Source organism: Watersipora subatra, chromosome 3, assembly GCF_963576615.1.
Source record: "Watersipora subatra chromosome 3, tzWatSuba1.1, whole genome shotgun sequence".
Lineage (NCBI taxonomy): Eukaryota > Metazoa > Bryozoa > Gymnolaemata > Cheilostomatida > Watersiporidae > Watersipora > Watersipora subatra.
The window spans coordinates 20,534,199-20,552,116 of NC_088710.1; the positions used below are offsets into that span (position 1 = coordinate 20,534,199).

Here is a 17,918-nt window from a genome sequence, read left to right on the forward strand (position 1 = left end):
TTGGGGAATATGGAGGAGTCCTGATTTAGTTATTGTGAGGAGTGCTTTGGTGGTTTGGCTGTTGTTTGTATTTTTTTGCATTCTAAATTTGCTTTTCAATCAACAAATCATCAGAATCTCATTCCGAAGCAGAGTTGAAACAGAAAGCTTTGGATATTTTTGCTTTGCATGGCAAGTAAAAATTCAAAACTCAGCATCCTCCTGAAAAGACATAATAAATCTGAAAGTTTCTCGAGCTGCTCAGTTATCTTTTACTATGCTAAAACACACAAGCTCTTTTGACACATATGCTACGCATAAACCTGAGAATACCTGATGGTGTATAAGTTGCTACGGATACCATACATTTCTTATCATAGCCCACTAGGGTGTACTTTATGTATTACCCGCTCTCTTTATAAACAGTATGTGGTTCAAACTATTGTTAAAATGCTTGAAAGTGTCAGTGTCTAGTCTTGGAACGGATTGATATTTCTCAAGTCTTTTGTAGTGAAATTTTTTTTCAGAATTTTGGCAATTCACTTTTTGAACAGATAATTTTTTCAAAAACTTACGTCAGGCGATCTGCCTTTCATGAATGTCTGACTAGATGTTTATAAAAATGTTAGGTGACTTCAATAGGGCTTTTATGCTTCCAAGTTTTGTCTATTTGGCAATGTTAAGCTCCCTCTGCTCTTTAGTTTTTATACAGCCCACCTGTTGTAATTTATTTACAAATTTATGTACAGGAAATAATCATGATTTGTCTTCTGTGAACACAAATAATTTAATGACCTTTTACAGTTAGTAAAACACCTGCTACTATAGTAAGTGATTTTGTTGAATATAGTTTAAACCATAACTGCCACCTACAACTTTTATCATATTTTCTAGGTAAATCAGACGCTCTGATTCCGGTTTTGTACTCAAAATAAATATTGGTCCACTAACTTTTCGAGTAATGAAGGCTTTTCTGCGGCGTTTTAATATCAGTCTCAAAAACAAAACGATCGGCACATCAAGCTCCGACCATAAATATGTGACATAGCCTAGCTTTTTAGGAACGGAAATTGGGGATGTTTAGTCCGATTTAGAATGATAGAGATGGGTGTCTTAAAACTCATTATTATCTAAATACAGTCTTCAAAATAATTTCAGCCTTTTCTAAAAGGTAGATAAACTATTTAACATTGCGTATTTAAAAATGAGCTCAAAAATGCGCGATAACAGCGCCAGCTTGTGATAAAATTCAGTTTTTTAGCTCATTTTTCGCGATGTTCAGCCTATTACAAACATCCTGTAACAAGCTACAAGCAATTTTAAATAGTTTATCAACCTTTTAGAAAAGACTGAAATGATTTTGAAGACTGTATTTAGATAATAATGAGTTTTAAGACACCCATCTCTATCGTTCTAAATCGGACTAAACATCCCTAACTTCCGTTCCTAAAAAGCTGGGTCTACGTCACATATTTATGGTCGGAGCTTGTTGTGCCGATCGTGTTGTTTTCGAGATCGACATTAAAACGCTGTAGAAAAGTCTTCATTTCTCGGAAAGTTAGTGGACCAGTCCTTATTTTGACTACAAAATCGAAATCAGCATGTCTGGTTTACAGAGAAAAAACAATAAAAGTTGTACGTGGCAGTTATGGTTTAAACAAGGATAAGACACTTTCAACCAGTCAGTTGTAAAATTCTTCATATGCATATTATTGTTGGTGCATGTTAAGTGTATGATTACGAGTATGTTAAGTGTATGATTACGAGTATGTTAAGTGTATGATTACGAGTATGTTAAGTGTATGATTACGAGTATTCATGTATGATTACGAGTATGTTAAGTGTATGATTACGAGTATGTTAAGTGTATGATTACGAGTATGTTAAGTGTATGATTACGAGTATGTTAAGTGTATGATTACGAGTATGTTAAGTGTATGATTACGAGTATGTTAAGCGTATGATTACGAGTATGTTAAATGTATGATTACGAGTATGTTAAGTGTATGATTACGAGTATGTTAAATGTATGATTACGAGTATGTTAAGTGTATGATTACGAGTATGTTAAGTGTATGATTATGAGAGGAAATTCTTAAATAAAGTGTAGATCTATGTTTATATATCAATAACGAAACATTAAAAATAAGTAGTTTCAAGGCTGCAGGACTTTACCATCCTTCAACTCGAATAAGTGTAGATGTTTGGAGCATTCTTAAATTAAACGAGTTCTTTTCAGTAGCGTGAAGAAGGACAATAAACCCATTCAGGCCTGTTCCCGGTTATTACGGGAAGAGTTGTGTTCTCCTAGGGCCTGATCCTGGATTCTCCGGGTTAAATTTTGATTCACTCTATTGATTAGCTGTTTAGTTACATCGGTTTTATTTATTCACCAAACGAAGTTTAAGAGCCTGGGCATCATTTTGATACCAAATATGTGATTGGACAATAGATTTTTAACTAACAAATTGCGTGATAGATATTTACTGTTCTGAAAATTTGTTGATCGCCGTTTTGGAAAAAGTTTATTAGGACGATGGCAAACTTCTTAAGTGAATCAGATGTGGTAATCAGCTCAGAGGAAGAAAATAGCAACAAAATTAATGTTCAAGAAAAAATTGAGAACTTATTCATGGAAGAAGGTAAGTTTTATGTGACTGTATATAGAATTTTATTGAAAAAAAAACGATAAAAAGCCGAAACTTTTGTTGTGAATTTCGAACAAACTATACTCTAACAGTGTAATATATGGATTTTTTTATGATACATGATTATAACATTTTCAATCAAATAAAATTTAGATTTTTATCGATTTTTAGAACTCATCACTTGATTATCCTATAATAAATAATAATTTTATGATTTTCTTGTAGAACTACAAGAACTACCAAAGCCAAGAAAATACTGCATCAATCAATTTATAATGGGAGCAAATGTGCATGGGTAGTTGGCATCAAATAACTCTCAATGTCTCGTCATTTTTTATGAATACATTTTTATATATTTTTATATATATATATTTTTATACATATACATGTAAAAAATGTTCCTTTTTCAAGCATCTTCATTTTTACTGCATTTTTTACAGTTTATTTTACTTTATTTTTACATATATTTTCCTTGCTGGTGATTGTCTGTTAGCTGGTAACTTATTATCTTGTTTTATGCATAATATATCCATAATAACCTCTGCAATGCATTTCAATATAAATTACCAAGCTGTTCGATTATGTAATTGATAAAACTGTCAGTGACGTAGTGTTAGTTAGAAGCTTGTAACACCTGTTCTATTACTTGGAATTGAGAAATCTTTTTTTGATTTGCTGCTGGTAAAGCTCCCTATTAATCTAACATAGTTCAACAATGTCACCACCAAAAAACTGCTTGATAGCTGCTGTGAAACATAAAAGTTCTCTTTGATCAAAAATATTTTTCGCTGAAGTATTAGAAATTGTAGTTAGTAGAATTTGTAAAGCTACAGAGATATTTATATCAAATTGTAGCCTGGAATGTTTCAGTTAAGCTGCAAAAAACAAATCAAGATTATTATGAAAAGTACTGTAGTTATACTCAATTTCGTGTAGCTCCATTTTAATTATAAGGCTACTGAAAAATTAATTAGGCTTGGGGGACAGTCAACCGATAACTAATTAGTACTGAATGGGTTAATGCTTTTCAATATCTGTAAAAAATGTTACTTACACTCATGTATTTTTTTGTCAAATACTAATTCGACAGTATTACAATTTTATTATGAATTTATAGAACTTCTTTTTTTAACTGTAATGATCTTATACTAGGCAAAATCGTACTTGGCAACACTCAGTGCCAACTTGTAAGGGAAAACCTGCATCCTTGTGTCATGTCACACACCAGAGAAAGGTTTCACGGGGAGCATGTTGGCCAGGTCTTTTGTGTGATTGGCTAAAGCGAAAATATTTGACTTCGAAAATTTTGGATGGAGCATATTGTGACGAGGACATATCATAGTTTACAATGACTCTATCGAGGTGGGAATCTTTAGTTAGGGCAGCTTCATTTAGATAATTCTGCCGAAGCATACAAGTTATTTCCAAGTCAAATTGTGGCTTTGAATATCTGCTGTCATAACGCTTTTAGAAGTGTCAGTTTGAAACGATGACAACTGCTTTGGAAGTTATTATCAATTAGATTTGATAGGTGTGCAAATATAAATGAATGATAATGAAAATATAGAACCATTATCCAAATAAGTATCCAAGTAGATTCGTATGTCTACTATGACACGGTACATTTTGTAACTCTCTCCTTCAGGCTCGAGCTTCCATTGAAAAAGAAATTTAAACCTGAGGTTGGGGGAAATGTGAAGTCAGAGGTAAATGTGAAGCCAGATGAGTATGTGAAGCTGGAGAATGATGTGAAACCGGAGGCATACGAGTACCTTGATCATCCTTTAGCTAATACTAAGGTCAAGATCAAGGCTGAACAGTCAGTCACCGCCACCTACTTCCTGTCAACGAATAAGTCTGACCCTGGTGCCAGCCCAGTTTTGCTTGTCAAGCCTGAGATTGCAGAAGCAAATGAGCCAGGTAAGTCGCAAACTATGAGTTTTACAGCTTTCAAGATGTCACCAGTTTCGTTTGTGGATTCCTATCTGAGAGTAAAACCAAGCTCAATAAATTAGAAAACATATACATCAGCCATGCCAATTCTCTGTTTAGGTGCTGATAGGGTATGTAACATGAAGAATTTGTATGCAACAACCATTCTACTGTCACGTATGTGGATGTATGCTACTTGTAATGGTTTAACCATCAAGGAGGGCTTTGCATAATTTCCTTTTAAATACATCCTAATTAAGGTATTTGAATCTTAATAAAATGAAGTCGTACCGCATAAGCATGCAAGCAAAAATGTTAATGTGAAAAGTGTGTTTTAATTAGTCTTTCTCCTCTTTGTTTTAGTTATGTCTGGTTTGATGACCTCTGACGATCTCAAGCCCCACCTCAGTGATCTCGACAATATCTTTGAGTTTGATGATGAGGGTGTCAAGGAGCGCATGGGAGCCACAGCTGGCAACAATTCCTCTCTATCTCAGCCAACAGCGGCCTCTTCTGGTGGTAAAAGCATGGCAAGCGCTCATGCTGTCGGCCCAGTCAGTGAGTTTGTAATATTGGTCATTGATCGGTTGCTATCAGGAAGTAGTTTTGTGGGTACAGCAACACTCGTTTCATCGGTTGCATGTATTGGTTTAGGCGCTGCTGACTTATGCATGATCTACCCAACGCCTCCTTCGCACGATAATCACAACACAGCCCTCTCCCCCACTGACCACCTCCATGTGAGTCACCAAGATACAAGTGACAATGTAGATATACCGGAGCCAACTGCTGCCATCTACCGGACTGCGAACATGGCCAAGTATTTGTCAGTCTCTGAGTATCAGCCTTTGGACCTGCCCAGTACTGTTGAGACGCTCTCCCTCCCTCCTGAGTGTTCCTATAATCCTTGGGCTAAACCTTCAAGGTTAGGACTTGCTACCTGCTCTATGATTGACATGTTAGAATTTCAAGTTTTTCAAGTATTTCAATTTTTGAAGAAAGTTAACATTGCAATAATTTTGTCATGACTTGGTATAATAAAGCTGGTGTTTTATCTTATATAAACCTTGACATTTCAACAGTTCACCCTTGACATTCTCTTGGTTTTGCGATTCACTTCGACTCCATTGATCATACTATGAAACATGGGTCATCGTTTGCAAAATGCATATCCTTGTCCTATTTTACGCACTATACTATTGTAAGTTGGTAATTGTCATGACAATACCCTAAGGCGTAATGCTTATGGGTTATAGCTACTTGGCGATGATGAATTATTTCTCGCCTCAAGGTATCCAGTGGGAAAATTTTGTTGGAAAAGAAAATACTAAATGCATGTAAATGGTAGATTTGGCATAGCATTCCGCTGATATACTAATATATTAATATAAGTTTTATATCAGCTATTATATATCAGTAATATATATATATATTGATATATTACTGATATATATATAGTAACCAACAAAATTGCCAAGGTAATAGTGTGTGATTATTGACAGTTGCTATAATTTGCTCTGGTATTAACTATACTTTTCACTGTGTAGTTTAAAGAATGAGTTGCTAGGTATATGTATCCTCATGTTCTTTGTTGCACATATATTTCAGCCTTGTACCTGTCGTTCCGGCTGAGAATCTCCCGTCCACACTTGCACAGCCCTCAAGTGTTAATTCATCCACCTCTCCAGTTTTCTATCCTCCCGGTCGTACACCACTTGGCAGTGGACCTCATGATATCCTTCAATCTCCTGGGTCTGTTCTCTCTCTGCCACCCAAAAGTGTTGCGGGTAAGCCAATCTGTCATATTAAAGGAAGTATTTGCATCAAATATTATTTTTTGTACCATAAAGGTTAGTTTCACATAGTATTTAGTGCGGTTTGACTTATGGATTTAAAGATATTCAAAAGTTTGTGCATTTATTCGTGGGTTTCTGTGTGGACTAGGCATCTGTGTGTATATAGAATTCCCTGTTGGTTCAACAGCGAGTTATTGTTGGGAAATGTTGTGCATTCCATACTGGTTTGCAAAGCACTTCGCCCATAGTGATGTGGTCAACACTGACCTTAGTATATTATTTCCAGGTCAAATGTTTGGCTCTGATTCTTTAGTTCATATTGAAGACATTGAATCTGACAGCTTACCTTTGTATTGTTCGCAAATTGCTAGAGCTCAAATCAGATATTAGCAAGTTCCAATCGGATCAGTGCCATGTATATGAAATCATTGTCACTATTATAGTGTATTACCCAAATCAGACCAACTGCCGCCATTCAAGTCACTAAACATCATTTGTGATCAAGTCTATATATTTTCAAGTGGAGTTTACATATTAATTCTGGATAATCATGCTGTTTGTTGCTCCAAGGCAAATAGGCCAACAGTTCGTAGTCTGTAGTCCGTAGTCGGCAGTCCGTAGTTGGCAGTCCGTAGTCGGCGGTGTCAAACAATTTTCCCATTTGAACTCGAGTACATTGTCCTTACCTTTATGATTGTTAATCTCCCAGCAATTGTGTTCTCCGAAGTTACATCGAAATTAACCTTGATTGTCACTAAGGTGCTGAAAAACCGTTTCAATTGTTGGGTGCATCATTGTGATCTACACTTGCAGGGTTGTCATCGGTAGAGAATCCTTCCACACATGGAGTTGCTTCCACATTCAACGCGCAGTCATTACCCGAGGCTCAGGCACTACTGGTGAACATGACTTTATCAGACAGCATGCTCAACCTTTATAAGGACCAGAACTTTGAGAGCTGCAACCTCTGTGTGTGCAACATGAATATTCTCGGCAATGACCTTGGTCTCTACTTGCCAAGAGAAAAATATGAGGTTTGTTTTATAGCTACTCTAAGCAGACGACAATGTTTCAAATTTGTTTGAACCTTAAAAATTTTGCGTTTATCTAAACCTCGTGTGCATTTAGCTCCAATGTGCCGCACAGGTTCTCTATTCAGTACAACTGTAACAATAAAAAATTATGCTTGTCAAACGGGAATTGCTGTCCACACATCCTTTTTAGCACCATAACCTCTATGGTACTGTAGAGGGATTGCTTACCTAGATGCTCAGAGACTTATTGTTTGTACGATCTGTACGGCTTTTACAGGCCCAGTACAAATGCTCCTGCGGCTTCAGTGCAGTCAGCAACAGGCATTATGGCTACTGTTCTGGTTTGTTCTATGATGATGAATGTGACATAATGAACCACAGAGATGACAGATTTGACAAGCTGAGGCTGAAGCCACTGGCGGGAAAGGGACTCCATGAGGTGAGTCAGGCATGAGGTTATAGCAGTCAGAAACTATTTAAGATTGATATGACCAGATTTTTTTTAAATGATGTGATGTCGAAAACATCAGCGAGCTCGATTGTACAATTTAAAAGTTGTTAGCATTTCTGTGAGCATCGAATCTTTAGTAAATGTAGGCAGACCTTGTCTGTCACTTGAATGTCTTGGAAGATTTAGATGAGAGATATGACGATTTAAATTGCCAGTTTATCCAGATACTGATCCGATTCACTGATTGTCACTAACAACTGACCCAATATGGATTTATACAAGGGGTCCTTGGGTTACAACGGTCTCAACTTACACAGTTACGAGGTTACAAATGTCCTCCATGAAAATATCTCAAATAATATTTAGTGCCTCTTACAACATGAGCGATAAGAAACAACTGTGAGCTAGTATCCAATAGTATCCACTAGTATCCACTAGTATCCACTGCGCAGGGGATGACTATACCTAGTTCCGCTTGTGGCGGAAAAAGACAGCAACACTGCCTCACTCAGTTTCATGGATACGCCATTATGGTTGTGCCTGTTGGTTCTCGCCGTCGCCTGTTTGAGATTTTTTGACCTTCATTATGGCAATCGAGCGCAAGGTAGATTCGTCTAGTGGTAATGGATCAAGGAAAAGAAAGGCCATCATGGATGTGAAATTATATATTAATAAGAGTACAGAGTAATTTATTCAGGATGTTCTGACTTGCACTGAAATGTGAGTTACACCACTTCATAAGAACAGATCAATGTTGTAAGTCGAGGACCCCCTGTGCAGAGCTATTGTACCGAGTAAATAGTCTGCAGAAACATAATCTTGCTTTAAACTTCAAAGTTCAATGTATAATATAACAGTAGACACGAATGAAATATTGAAATATCTATACAACCGAAGGCTGGGTATCGTCAGCTTGATTTAATTCCACAACGCTGGTAAATAGAGGTACTGCATCACATTCTTAGCGTGTGATTGGTTGTAAGAAGTTTACGGCTGCAAAGAGAAAATGCAACACATTCGATCCTCGCTAAAACAAGAGACTGATCCATAAAATTCTCAGCTGTGTTGTTCAACTATGAATAAGACTTGAACAGGATTAGAAGTCATTGGATATTTATATCTGTGTGATGAAAACATGCAGTTGTTATATTTGTTAACGTTGGTGGTCTAAGAGACGGTTACCAATTTTGGGTTAAGAGAATCTGTGTATCTGTGTTGACAGTGATATCTGGATCTGGTAACTCTAGTATTATTTACTTTAAGATTATCTTTTGCCTGCAGATAAGAAATAACCCCTTCCTCTGTGAATGTGCTCACATACGTGTATATGGAATGTTAGTATATGTGGCCCAATTACCGCTCCCTTCAACAGATTCAAATATCGAGATGAGCTCTGTGTCTCTTCTTTTCTGTTCATTATGCTCATTGCTGTTTACAGGTGAACAGGATACTGCTACAATCACTTCAGGAGCAGTTTCTACCCTCTTCTCCTTCCCTTCTCACCCGCTATACTAACTTCAGCAACGCTGTCGTCTCGAACAGCGAAAAGAAAGTCGAGTTTGAGCGACAAGACGTCTGTGCCGTGATAATGGCCGCACTCAACACGGGACAGTACATACAGGGTAGAGTTATAATGCTAGAATCAATTTTAGCCTTTCAGTTCTCTACTGGTTAGGAGGTGGTTAGCTTTTGTATTGTTTCTGCTATGGCCATACCATATGTCACCATTGCCTGTTTTTCCGAACAAGTAAGTTATGTATTCGAAGCTAAGGTATTACAGTTTAAATTATGTAAACTGTAAACTGGACTGCTATTGAGAACTGAGAAATTATAAACTATAGAGTCACATTGCTGGGCTTGTCTTTTTTTTTACAAAGCTATATTATGGAATTTATGCCGTTCCCCCAAAAATCATAGGTGCCAATATATCAATGTATCTTGAAAGTCTTTATGTACCATGTTTATGCTTGTACACAGAAATCATCATAATGGAATGGCTATAATTTTATTTAGTAATCAGTTGGGTCTGCTGCTCACATGTAAACGACAGATGCAGTAATAGTCTAAAAGCAACGATTTAGTCCAGATGATGAGACGCTTTTGTTATGGTGTATGATCGATGAGTTTGGTTTCCAGCATTTTCATAAGTGGAAGTTTGTGTCTGTATCTTGTAGATGCAATGAGCCTCAACAGACACCAATCACAATCTCAGTGCTGGAGCAGGTGGTCTTTGGAAAGAGCTGCCAAGGACCCTGTTCCTTCCTTGGATATTATACAACTGCTACGATCACTCCAGCCTGCCCTGCAAGACGCAGTTCAAAAGAAAAGAACGACGAGGTGAGATCGTATTGCAATGGCAGCTCATGCAAGTGCTTCGTTACACTCGTATGCTGATTATTCGTCTGTGGGTCAGGAAAATATATTGGTGTTTATATTTTCAGTTTGTGGGACCCTAATGCCATAAAGGTAACGGGTCCGATGACTTGGAGTGCCTTCTTCAAGCTGGCAGGAAGGAGTACAGACGAGTTGCTCGAACCGCAACCTATACCTGTCTTCCTAGTCGGACACGAGGATGATTGGTTGAGGCAGTCACCCTTTGCACTCCAATACTGGGTGAGCTATTTTTTCTTCTTTCCATAGTCGAAAAGAAAGAGCTACTCAGTTCATTTTCCCTCTCTGCAGTACAAGTAGCTACCAGAAAAAGAGTTGCTCAGCTGGACAGCTGAAGCATATTTATGTTTAGTATCGACTATTGATTGTAGTTGACTTTTTTATCAGCGATAGTCAGTTTTGCACGAGTAACTCAATTTTACAGGACAAACTTTTGCTGAAGCCGTACGGTGGAGAGAGAAACATCTCATACGTCGTCGTTGCCCCTGACAATGAACTCATAAACAAATGTTCGAAGAAATTCTTCCACGAGCTCAGCCTTGTCTATGGCCAGTGCTTGCTTGGCAGGCACATGCCATACCAGGGCCAGAAGGATGGCTTACTAAGCGTTGGAAGGTCTCATGCCGCAGCCTTTGCTGATAAGCCAATCAGCGATTGGTTTCACAAAATAGGTAAGATGCTCTTAGGTTGAAGGTATTGCAGCGATATTATTGGGGGGGAGTACGATTGGTTTCACAAGATGGGTGAGATGCTCTTAGGTTGAAGGTTATGCAGCGATGTTATTGGGTGGGGAGTACGATTGGTTTCACAAGATGGGTGAGATGCTCTTAGGTTGAAGGTATTGCAGCGATGTTATTGGGGGGGGGGAGTACGATTGGTTTCACAAGATGGGTGAGATGCTCTTAGGTTGAAGGTTATGCAACGATGTTATTGGGGGGAGTACGATTGGTTTCACAAGATGGGTGAGATGCTCTTAGGTTGAAGGTATTGCAGCGATGTTATTGGGTGGGAGAGTACGATTGGTTTCACAAGATGGGTGAGATGCTGTTAGGTTGAAGGTTATGCAGCAATGTTATTGGGTGGGAGAGTACGATTGGTTTCACAAGATGGGTGAGATGCTCTTAGGTTGAAGGTATTGCAGCGATGTTATTGGGTGGGAGAGTACAATTGGTTTCACAAGATGGGTGAGATGCTGTTAGGTTGAAGGTTATGCAGCGATGTTATTGGGTGGGAGAGTACGATTGGTTTCACAAGATGGGTGAGATGCTCTTAGGTTGAAAGTATTGCAGCGATGTTATTGGGGAGAGTATGATTGGTTTCACAAGATGGGTGAGATGCTCTTAGGTTGAAGGTATTGCAGCGATGCTATTGGGTAGGAGAGTACGAATTAGTTTCATTGTTTTTGTCAATATCAGCTTTAGATCCCTTTCACATTACCAACTCAGATTTCATGTATTTTGTAGATTCCCTGCCTATTGCCCAGCAAGTAAGGTTACTAGCTAAGGTTTGCAAGCATCAGTTGGCGCCGCTACTGTCTAACAAAAGTCCAGATATAACCTCGCCACTCCCCGCTGCATCTCAGTCTGGAGGCCATGAATTCACCAAACCTAGTCAGCCAGCATCTTCCACTTCTGCAGCTAGTGTCTTTGGCTCGCCCACCAGAGAAGAGCCCAACATCAAAGGTGAGCAAGAAATATCTTCTGACCCCAAAGCTGTTCAATTATCTTGATGAAATTTGTTTGACTCGCAATCGGTTTAACACTTTGATGTTGGTTTGTGTAGATATCTTGACGGACACCCGATACAAAGACTGTAGACCAAAAACACGTGACAATACATGCACAAGCGTAGTTATCTACCTTGTCAACCCATTTGCGACTGGAGTGAGGGGATGCGGAGACAAGGAGGGCAGTAGTGCTGAAAGTGACGAGGCAGCGAGCACCTTGGCTTTAATCATGTGCTTTCACGAACTGCTTGAGAATCTACCTGATAAGCTAAGGAGACGGTGTTACCTGGAAATAGTGCCCCTTCACTCGGTGCTAGCTGCTACCAGAGAGTCGCCCGATCAGCAGGTGCATAATGGCCGATGAAAATAAGTGGTGATAGCAGTGTTTGGCTAGTTTCTTTATTATCTAAGACGAGCCTTTACTAGGAAAAGGGTGGTAGATGTTGCATATATGTATGCGGCTTACATTGGCCTCATAAATATGGGCAAAAAATGGAGCCTAAAGAGTAGGATTTATTTTTTTAAATTTGTAACCACTGAAGACGATCTTAATATATTTATTGGTGTTCGTACAAACATATTATTGGTAATTCCTTTGAACATCATTTCAACAACTTTTACTATCTTCAGTGAGTTTCGCTTATATGACGCGGACATCTCTCCTTTCTTTTAATAGTTTGATCCAATTGATCATTACACAAAACAGATGATATTATGTTTGAACACTACAGGTTGTTAAGACTTATAGTTCTGACATTTTAGCTTTTCCAATGGCACTGACAGCTCCATATAAAAAATGTGCTAGCGTTAACCTGATTCCATGCATGGATACACTGCGGTGTATTTGTTTATTTGGCTTGATAACATGTAAGAGTAAAGATTGTGGTTGTAGAGTGTTGTGAAAGCTTTGTATGCTTCCTGCTTATAGTTTACTCTCTACACATTTACCATCTGTCCCAGTCATACAACTTGATTGGTACTTTAGAAAAATACGATGTTGACATCGTTATGCCTTTAGTTTTTGACCGCGCTAAATAGAAAGTGGGTGCCACGGCGAAGGCTATACTTGTTGCCCTGGTTTTTATTTCTTTATCAAAACAGTTGTTTCCTTTTTGGTGTTAAATTACTCTCATGAGAAATTACAATAAAATAGTGGACTTTTAAACTTTAGCAGTTGATTCACTTTTAATATGATGGGTAACTCGAGCCCAGTTATCAGTATAATATGATGGGTAACTCTAACCCAGTTTTCAGTATAATATGATGGGTAACTCTAACCCAGTTTTCAGTATAATATGATGGGTAACTCTAACCCAGTTTTCTGTATAATATGATGGGTAACTCTAACCCAGTTTTCAGTATAATATGATGGGTAACTCTAACCCAGTTTTCTGTATAATATGATGGGTAACTCTAACCCAGTTTTCCGTATGTTGAATTTCTCCTAATTTCAGTAATACAAATAGTTACATGCATTCGTAGTTGAACTAATTAACCCTTTTCATCTCTGAAGCCAACTCCTGTACTAAAGACGGCTTTGTTATGTAGGTTGTACATCATAATTATATATATTGTTATGTAGGTTTTACACTTTTAGGTATGTTGCGATATAGGTGGTACATTGTGATATATATACAATGCAACCCCGATTCTCGAACATAATCCGTTCCAGAAGGTTGTTCGAAAACCGAGTTGTTCGAGATCTGAAACAATTGTTCCCATTAGAATAAATGTATGTAGATTTTAATCCGTTCCACGGCGAGAAAACAACTTCGGTAAAATATTGTTTCAACATTTTACACCATAAACTGCACTGTATACCGCATACTATAAATAAAAATGGATAGATTTAGATCGTGTTTAATTTTAATAAAAGGTTTTCTATTTATGATGGAAAAAGAAAAGTAAACATTTCGTATGTTTTGCTCTTAAAACACCAAAAACATTAAAGGTAAAGATGCAATACCAAAAGTTGCAGAAATTTATAATGAAGCAGCAAAAAATGCAACAGATCAGCTACATCAAAATCATAGGAAAAAACTATACACGGCAATGGCACGTTTACTTCACATCCTTGAAGGAGGAGCCTCCTCCAAAACAATTTAGGGTAGCTCAACTGGAGGGGTTATCTCCCTAGCTAATCTCTTCGGTAGAGGAAACGTCGTCCAAATGGTTCCTTCCTTTTTGTAAAGAATTTATGAAGTGTAAAATGCTTATCCGTTTATTAACTAATGTTTCCATGCTATTTCCGGAGCTGTTTCAATTCTAATGCGCATGCTCCTGTTTGGTCGAAAACCGAATTTATATTTGAGATCTGAGACGAACAAATCTCAACATCTTTGGTCGAGAACCGAAGCATTCGAGAATCGAGGTTTCACTCTACTGTTATATAGGTTGTAAATTTTTATATATATACTGTTATGTATGGTTTTAAGTTTTTATATATGTCGTTATATAGGTTATACATTGTTATCTATACTGTTATGTAGGTGTTGAGAAGCATGGCCTTTTCGGTCTACTCAAAGGTGGCTAGGAAACAGAAGCCTAACTATCTTGGTCCTACGATGACTGGTTTCGGGCCAGCAGCTGACTTGTCTGGGCTGTCAGGTGATGAAGTGCCTCCCATTCACACACCTCCCTATGTGCTAGCTCCTAAACGTAACCCACTCTTCTCTGACGCTCATGGTTTGGAGGACAAGTCACGCGTGCTCTTTTGTGCCTACTGCCTCTCTGAGGACCAACGATGGCTGCTTGCTTCTGTTGTTAGGGACAATGGAGAGGTGAGTTAACATTAATATTTTTCTTCGTTGCAGTAAAGCCGTGTAGCAGTATGTGCCTCTCCACAACCCTCTAGTGTACCTACACCTACCTAGCTCTACACAACAAAAATGGTCATTTTCTTTGACCCTTTGAACCAATGTGTGTCTGGACAATTTGCCAAAAAGTAGGACATTTTGAAACTTTTATTAAATATCTAAATCTTCTCATAATCAAATGATATTTGTGAAACGCTGGAAAACAAGTCTAATCAACAACACGTGCAAATGTCACCAAGTAGAAAAACTTCATATTTTTAGGACTGAAGCCATAAAAACTCTTACGATCTTGAGATATTCTAAAAATGTTTTTAGTACCAATCATATCCATCGAGTACACGTTCATCGTCATTTTCTGACTCAAAATAATCAGCAAAATCAGTTAGTATCACATAATTCATCATCAACATCACTATCATCTATAGATAACAACAACTAAGCCATAGCAATTTTTTTTGCGATATCATCTAACACAAATTGTTATCATGACATAGGAAGTTGGTAAAGATATTTGAAAACGGAAGTAGAATTTTCGGTTTACTGCCCTATGTATGAATTAATTTGATTGGTTTGCGCTGTTACTTAGAAACAGCATTTGTAAACAAAGTCTCCGCGAATGCTAGAATACAAATGCCGTGAGGTTTTAAAGGGTGAACGCGCTTCTGAGTTATGGACCTACGTAATTTTCTGCAGTGTCCTTTTTTGATTGGTTGATTGCAGTTATGGAATTATCTTCACTTATTTTTCGTCGATGCTTGAGTTGTTGTCTACTTGTAGCAACTAGACACAACAGTTATTAATGTTCATGTTCCAAATCACTCGAGGAGGAAAAAGGCCTCCGTAATCAAGCATGGCATTCAAAGGCTGTTCAAGTACTTGGAGACGACCATGTCCAAGTCGCTAACCAAGTGGCGGCTTGTGATAGGCCGATTTGGAAGGCTCGGCCATGGCGAACTGAAAGGTAGGCATTCCTCCTGTATGTTGTTATTTCAACAGCAAATATTCTCCTCTGTTTATTCTAAGCAAGCATAGCATTGTTGAGATCTGGATGTTGCAGAATGGTCTAAACTATTGAACAAAAGGTCGCTGTTGCGTACATCGATGAGAATACGAGACAGCTGTGGACTCTGTTCGTCCATTCCAAATGACAAACAAATGGGCATTCTTGGGGCTTGCCTCATTTCTATCGAGCCACACGCATCCTTCAGTGTGCTTTACACAGAACCGAGCAGCAAGGATGACAAAAAGAGCACCAGTTGTCCTTTGAGTACCCCACAGGATGCCAGCGTCACCCACATCCTCGTCATACCCAACTCCACTACGGTGAACTTCGTTTTCCTCCGCCTTGTCTCCGTTTTTGTCTGTTCTTGCATTGCGCAGTTGTATTATATTTGTATCACATGACATAACTAGTTTCAAACATTGATTAATTTGTTAAATCCAAATTCCAGTTGTCTTTAAAATGCTATCGAGGGAGGAGAAAGAAGTGAACTCATCTGTAGGCTCCTGCTTGAAAGGAGTGCTAAGGCTAGTCATCCGTGGATTAATTTAAGTGCTGAGATTGGCAGCTCATAAGGCAGGCAGTAGTTTTACGAATCCTTGCCTAGCCCAGTGCCGTATAGTTTCACAGAGTCCCGTGACCAAAAACCGGAAACAAAAACGCATGATTTCAAACAAACCCGATCGACATACTGATCTCTAATGGAATATTCTTACCTCGCTCTCAACATCTCACTCTTTTGCATTTACTTTACTTTATTACAAAAAGTCATTTGTAGTTTCTTGTAGGAAATTTTGTCCTTTTCCAAATGGTGTATAATACAACAATCAATTTCAGAGCGGCTGCCAATGGGAGTAATTTTTGTGAGTTAGTGTTGCGGCCTCTCCATTATAACATATATAAAACAATAGTGGGCGCGGCTTGTTTGTTTGGAGCCGTGGAGCTCCGATATACGCATCCGTTAAAAGCGAAACTCTGTGAAGTTATACAGCTCTGTACTGTCAGAGTCATATAGCTTTACAAAGTCTCGCGACCAAAACTGGAAACAAAAACGTCCAATTCCAAACAAACCCGATCGACATACTGATCTCTAATGGAATATTCATACCTCGCTCTCAATACCGCTCCTTTTTGCATTTACTTTACGTTTTTACAAAAACGTTATTAGTAGCTTTTTGGAGGAAATTTTGTTTTCTTTCAAATGGTTTATGATACAACAATCAATTTTAAAGTGACTGCTAATGGGAGTAGTTTTTGTTGATTAATGTTGCGGCCTCTCCATTATAACTTATATAAAAATAGTAGGCGTGGCCTGTTTGTTTGGAATCGCGCGAGCTCCCGTATACACTTCTGTTGGTCATGGGACTCTGTGAAACTAGACGGCTCTGGCCTAGCCTAGTCAGAGATTTTTAACAATAACCACACTATGTCCTTATAGGCTGGTGGCAACCCATCCCAAACAGAGGCTCAGATATTCTCAGGCGACATTCAGAATGATTCTGAAAATCTTCTTACTAGCATTGACCTTGTTGAAGACCTTGACCTTGGTGATATCTTTGGCATGGATTTTGGTGAGTTGTTTATGTGGCCAGTTAGGATTGGTTCATCTGTATACAAGCATGATGTAGTCATTTCAGTGCTGTTTCAGATACTATTTTCTGGGATGTTACACTGTAATGTGACTCAGCACTGATGTTGTTGTTAGAGTCATCGACACTTAGTCACTTTTTCGATAAAGAAAAGAGCAATTTTTATCTATGCGCTATGGCATCTCGTAATCGAGTTGTTTTGAAAATGTTTTTACCATTATCATGTGCTGCCGTTATAGGCGCTGATCCACTGGCTGGCTCCCCTCCCCACTCTCCCACCAATGCCTCATCTATGTTCGGCGCTGCTGGAGGCCTCACTTCACGTAGAGGCACGGTCACAAGCATGGTAAGTATATCTATGGAGCTTTGTCCTCTTATTTGTTTATTCCATTTTAAGTGTTTAGGGGCTCGTAAGCTCGTATTCTAAATACGTGTCTCTAGTCCATACTTATTCGTTATTAATAAACCTGTAAATATCTACACTTGAATCATTTTGGGCTAATTTTGAGTAATTGTTTAGGTAGACTGATACATATCCAGCGTTTGAAGCAATGGC

At 38.3% G+C, this 17,918-nt stretch overlaps 1 protein-coding gene across 1 annotated transcript in view; it reads left to right on the plus strand.

Annotated features, from left to right (window-relative positions):
• LOC137389742 (mediator of RNA polymerase II transcription subunit 13-like) overlaps nt 1-17,918 on the plus strand; it is a 41,681-nt gene that overhangs the window by 20,738 nt on the left and 3,025 nt on the right. Inside the window, exons 11-27 of the mRNA XM_068075827.1 lie at nt 4,273-4,547; nt 4,923-5,117; nt 5,214-5,484; nt 6,168-6,346; nt 7,169-7,389; nt 7,667-7,828; nt 9,279-9,462; nt 10,015-10,177; nt 10,282-10,453; nt 10,656-10,902; nt 11,695-11,913; nt 12,014-12,303; nt 14,447-14,737; nt 15,551-15,734; nt 15,831-16,096; nt 17,212-17,344; nt 17,602-17,708. Of these exons, the coding sequence (XP_067931928.1) occupies nt 4,273-4,547; nt 4,923-5,117; nt 5,214-5,484; nt 6,168-6,346; nt 7,169-7,389; nt 7,667-7,828; nt 9,279-9,462; nt 10,015-10,177; nt 10,282-10,453; nt 10,656-10,902; nt 11,695-11,913; nt 12,014-12,303; nt 14,447-14,737; nt 15,551-15,734; nt 15,831-16,096; nt 17,212-17,344; nt 17,602-17,708 (3,559 nt within the window). The remainder of the gene's footprint in view (nt 1-4,272; nt 4,548-4,922; nt 5,118-5,213; nt 5,485-6,167; nt 6,347-7,168; nt 7,390-7,666; nt 7,829-9,278; nt 9,463-10,014; nt 10,178-10,281; nt 10,454-10,655; nt 10,903-11,694; nt 11,914-12,013; nt 12,304-14,446; nt 14,738-15,550; nt 15,735-15,830; nt 16,097-17,211; nt 17,345-17,601; nt 17,709-17,918) is intronic.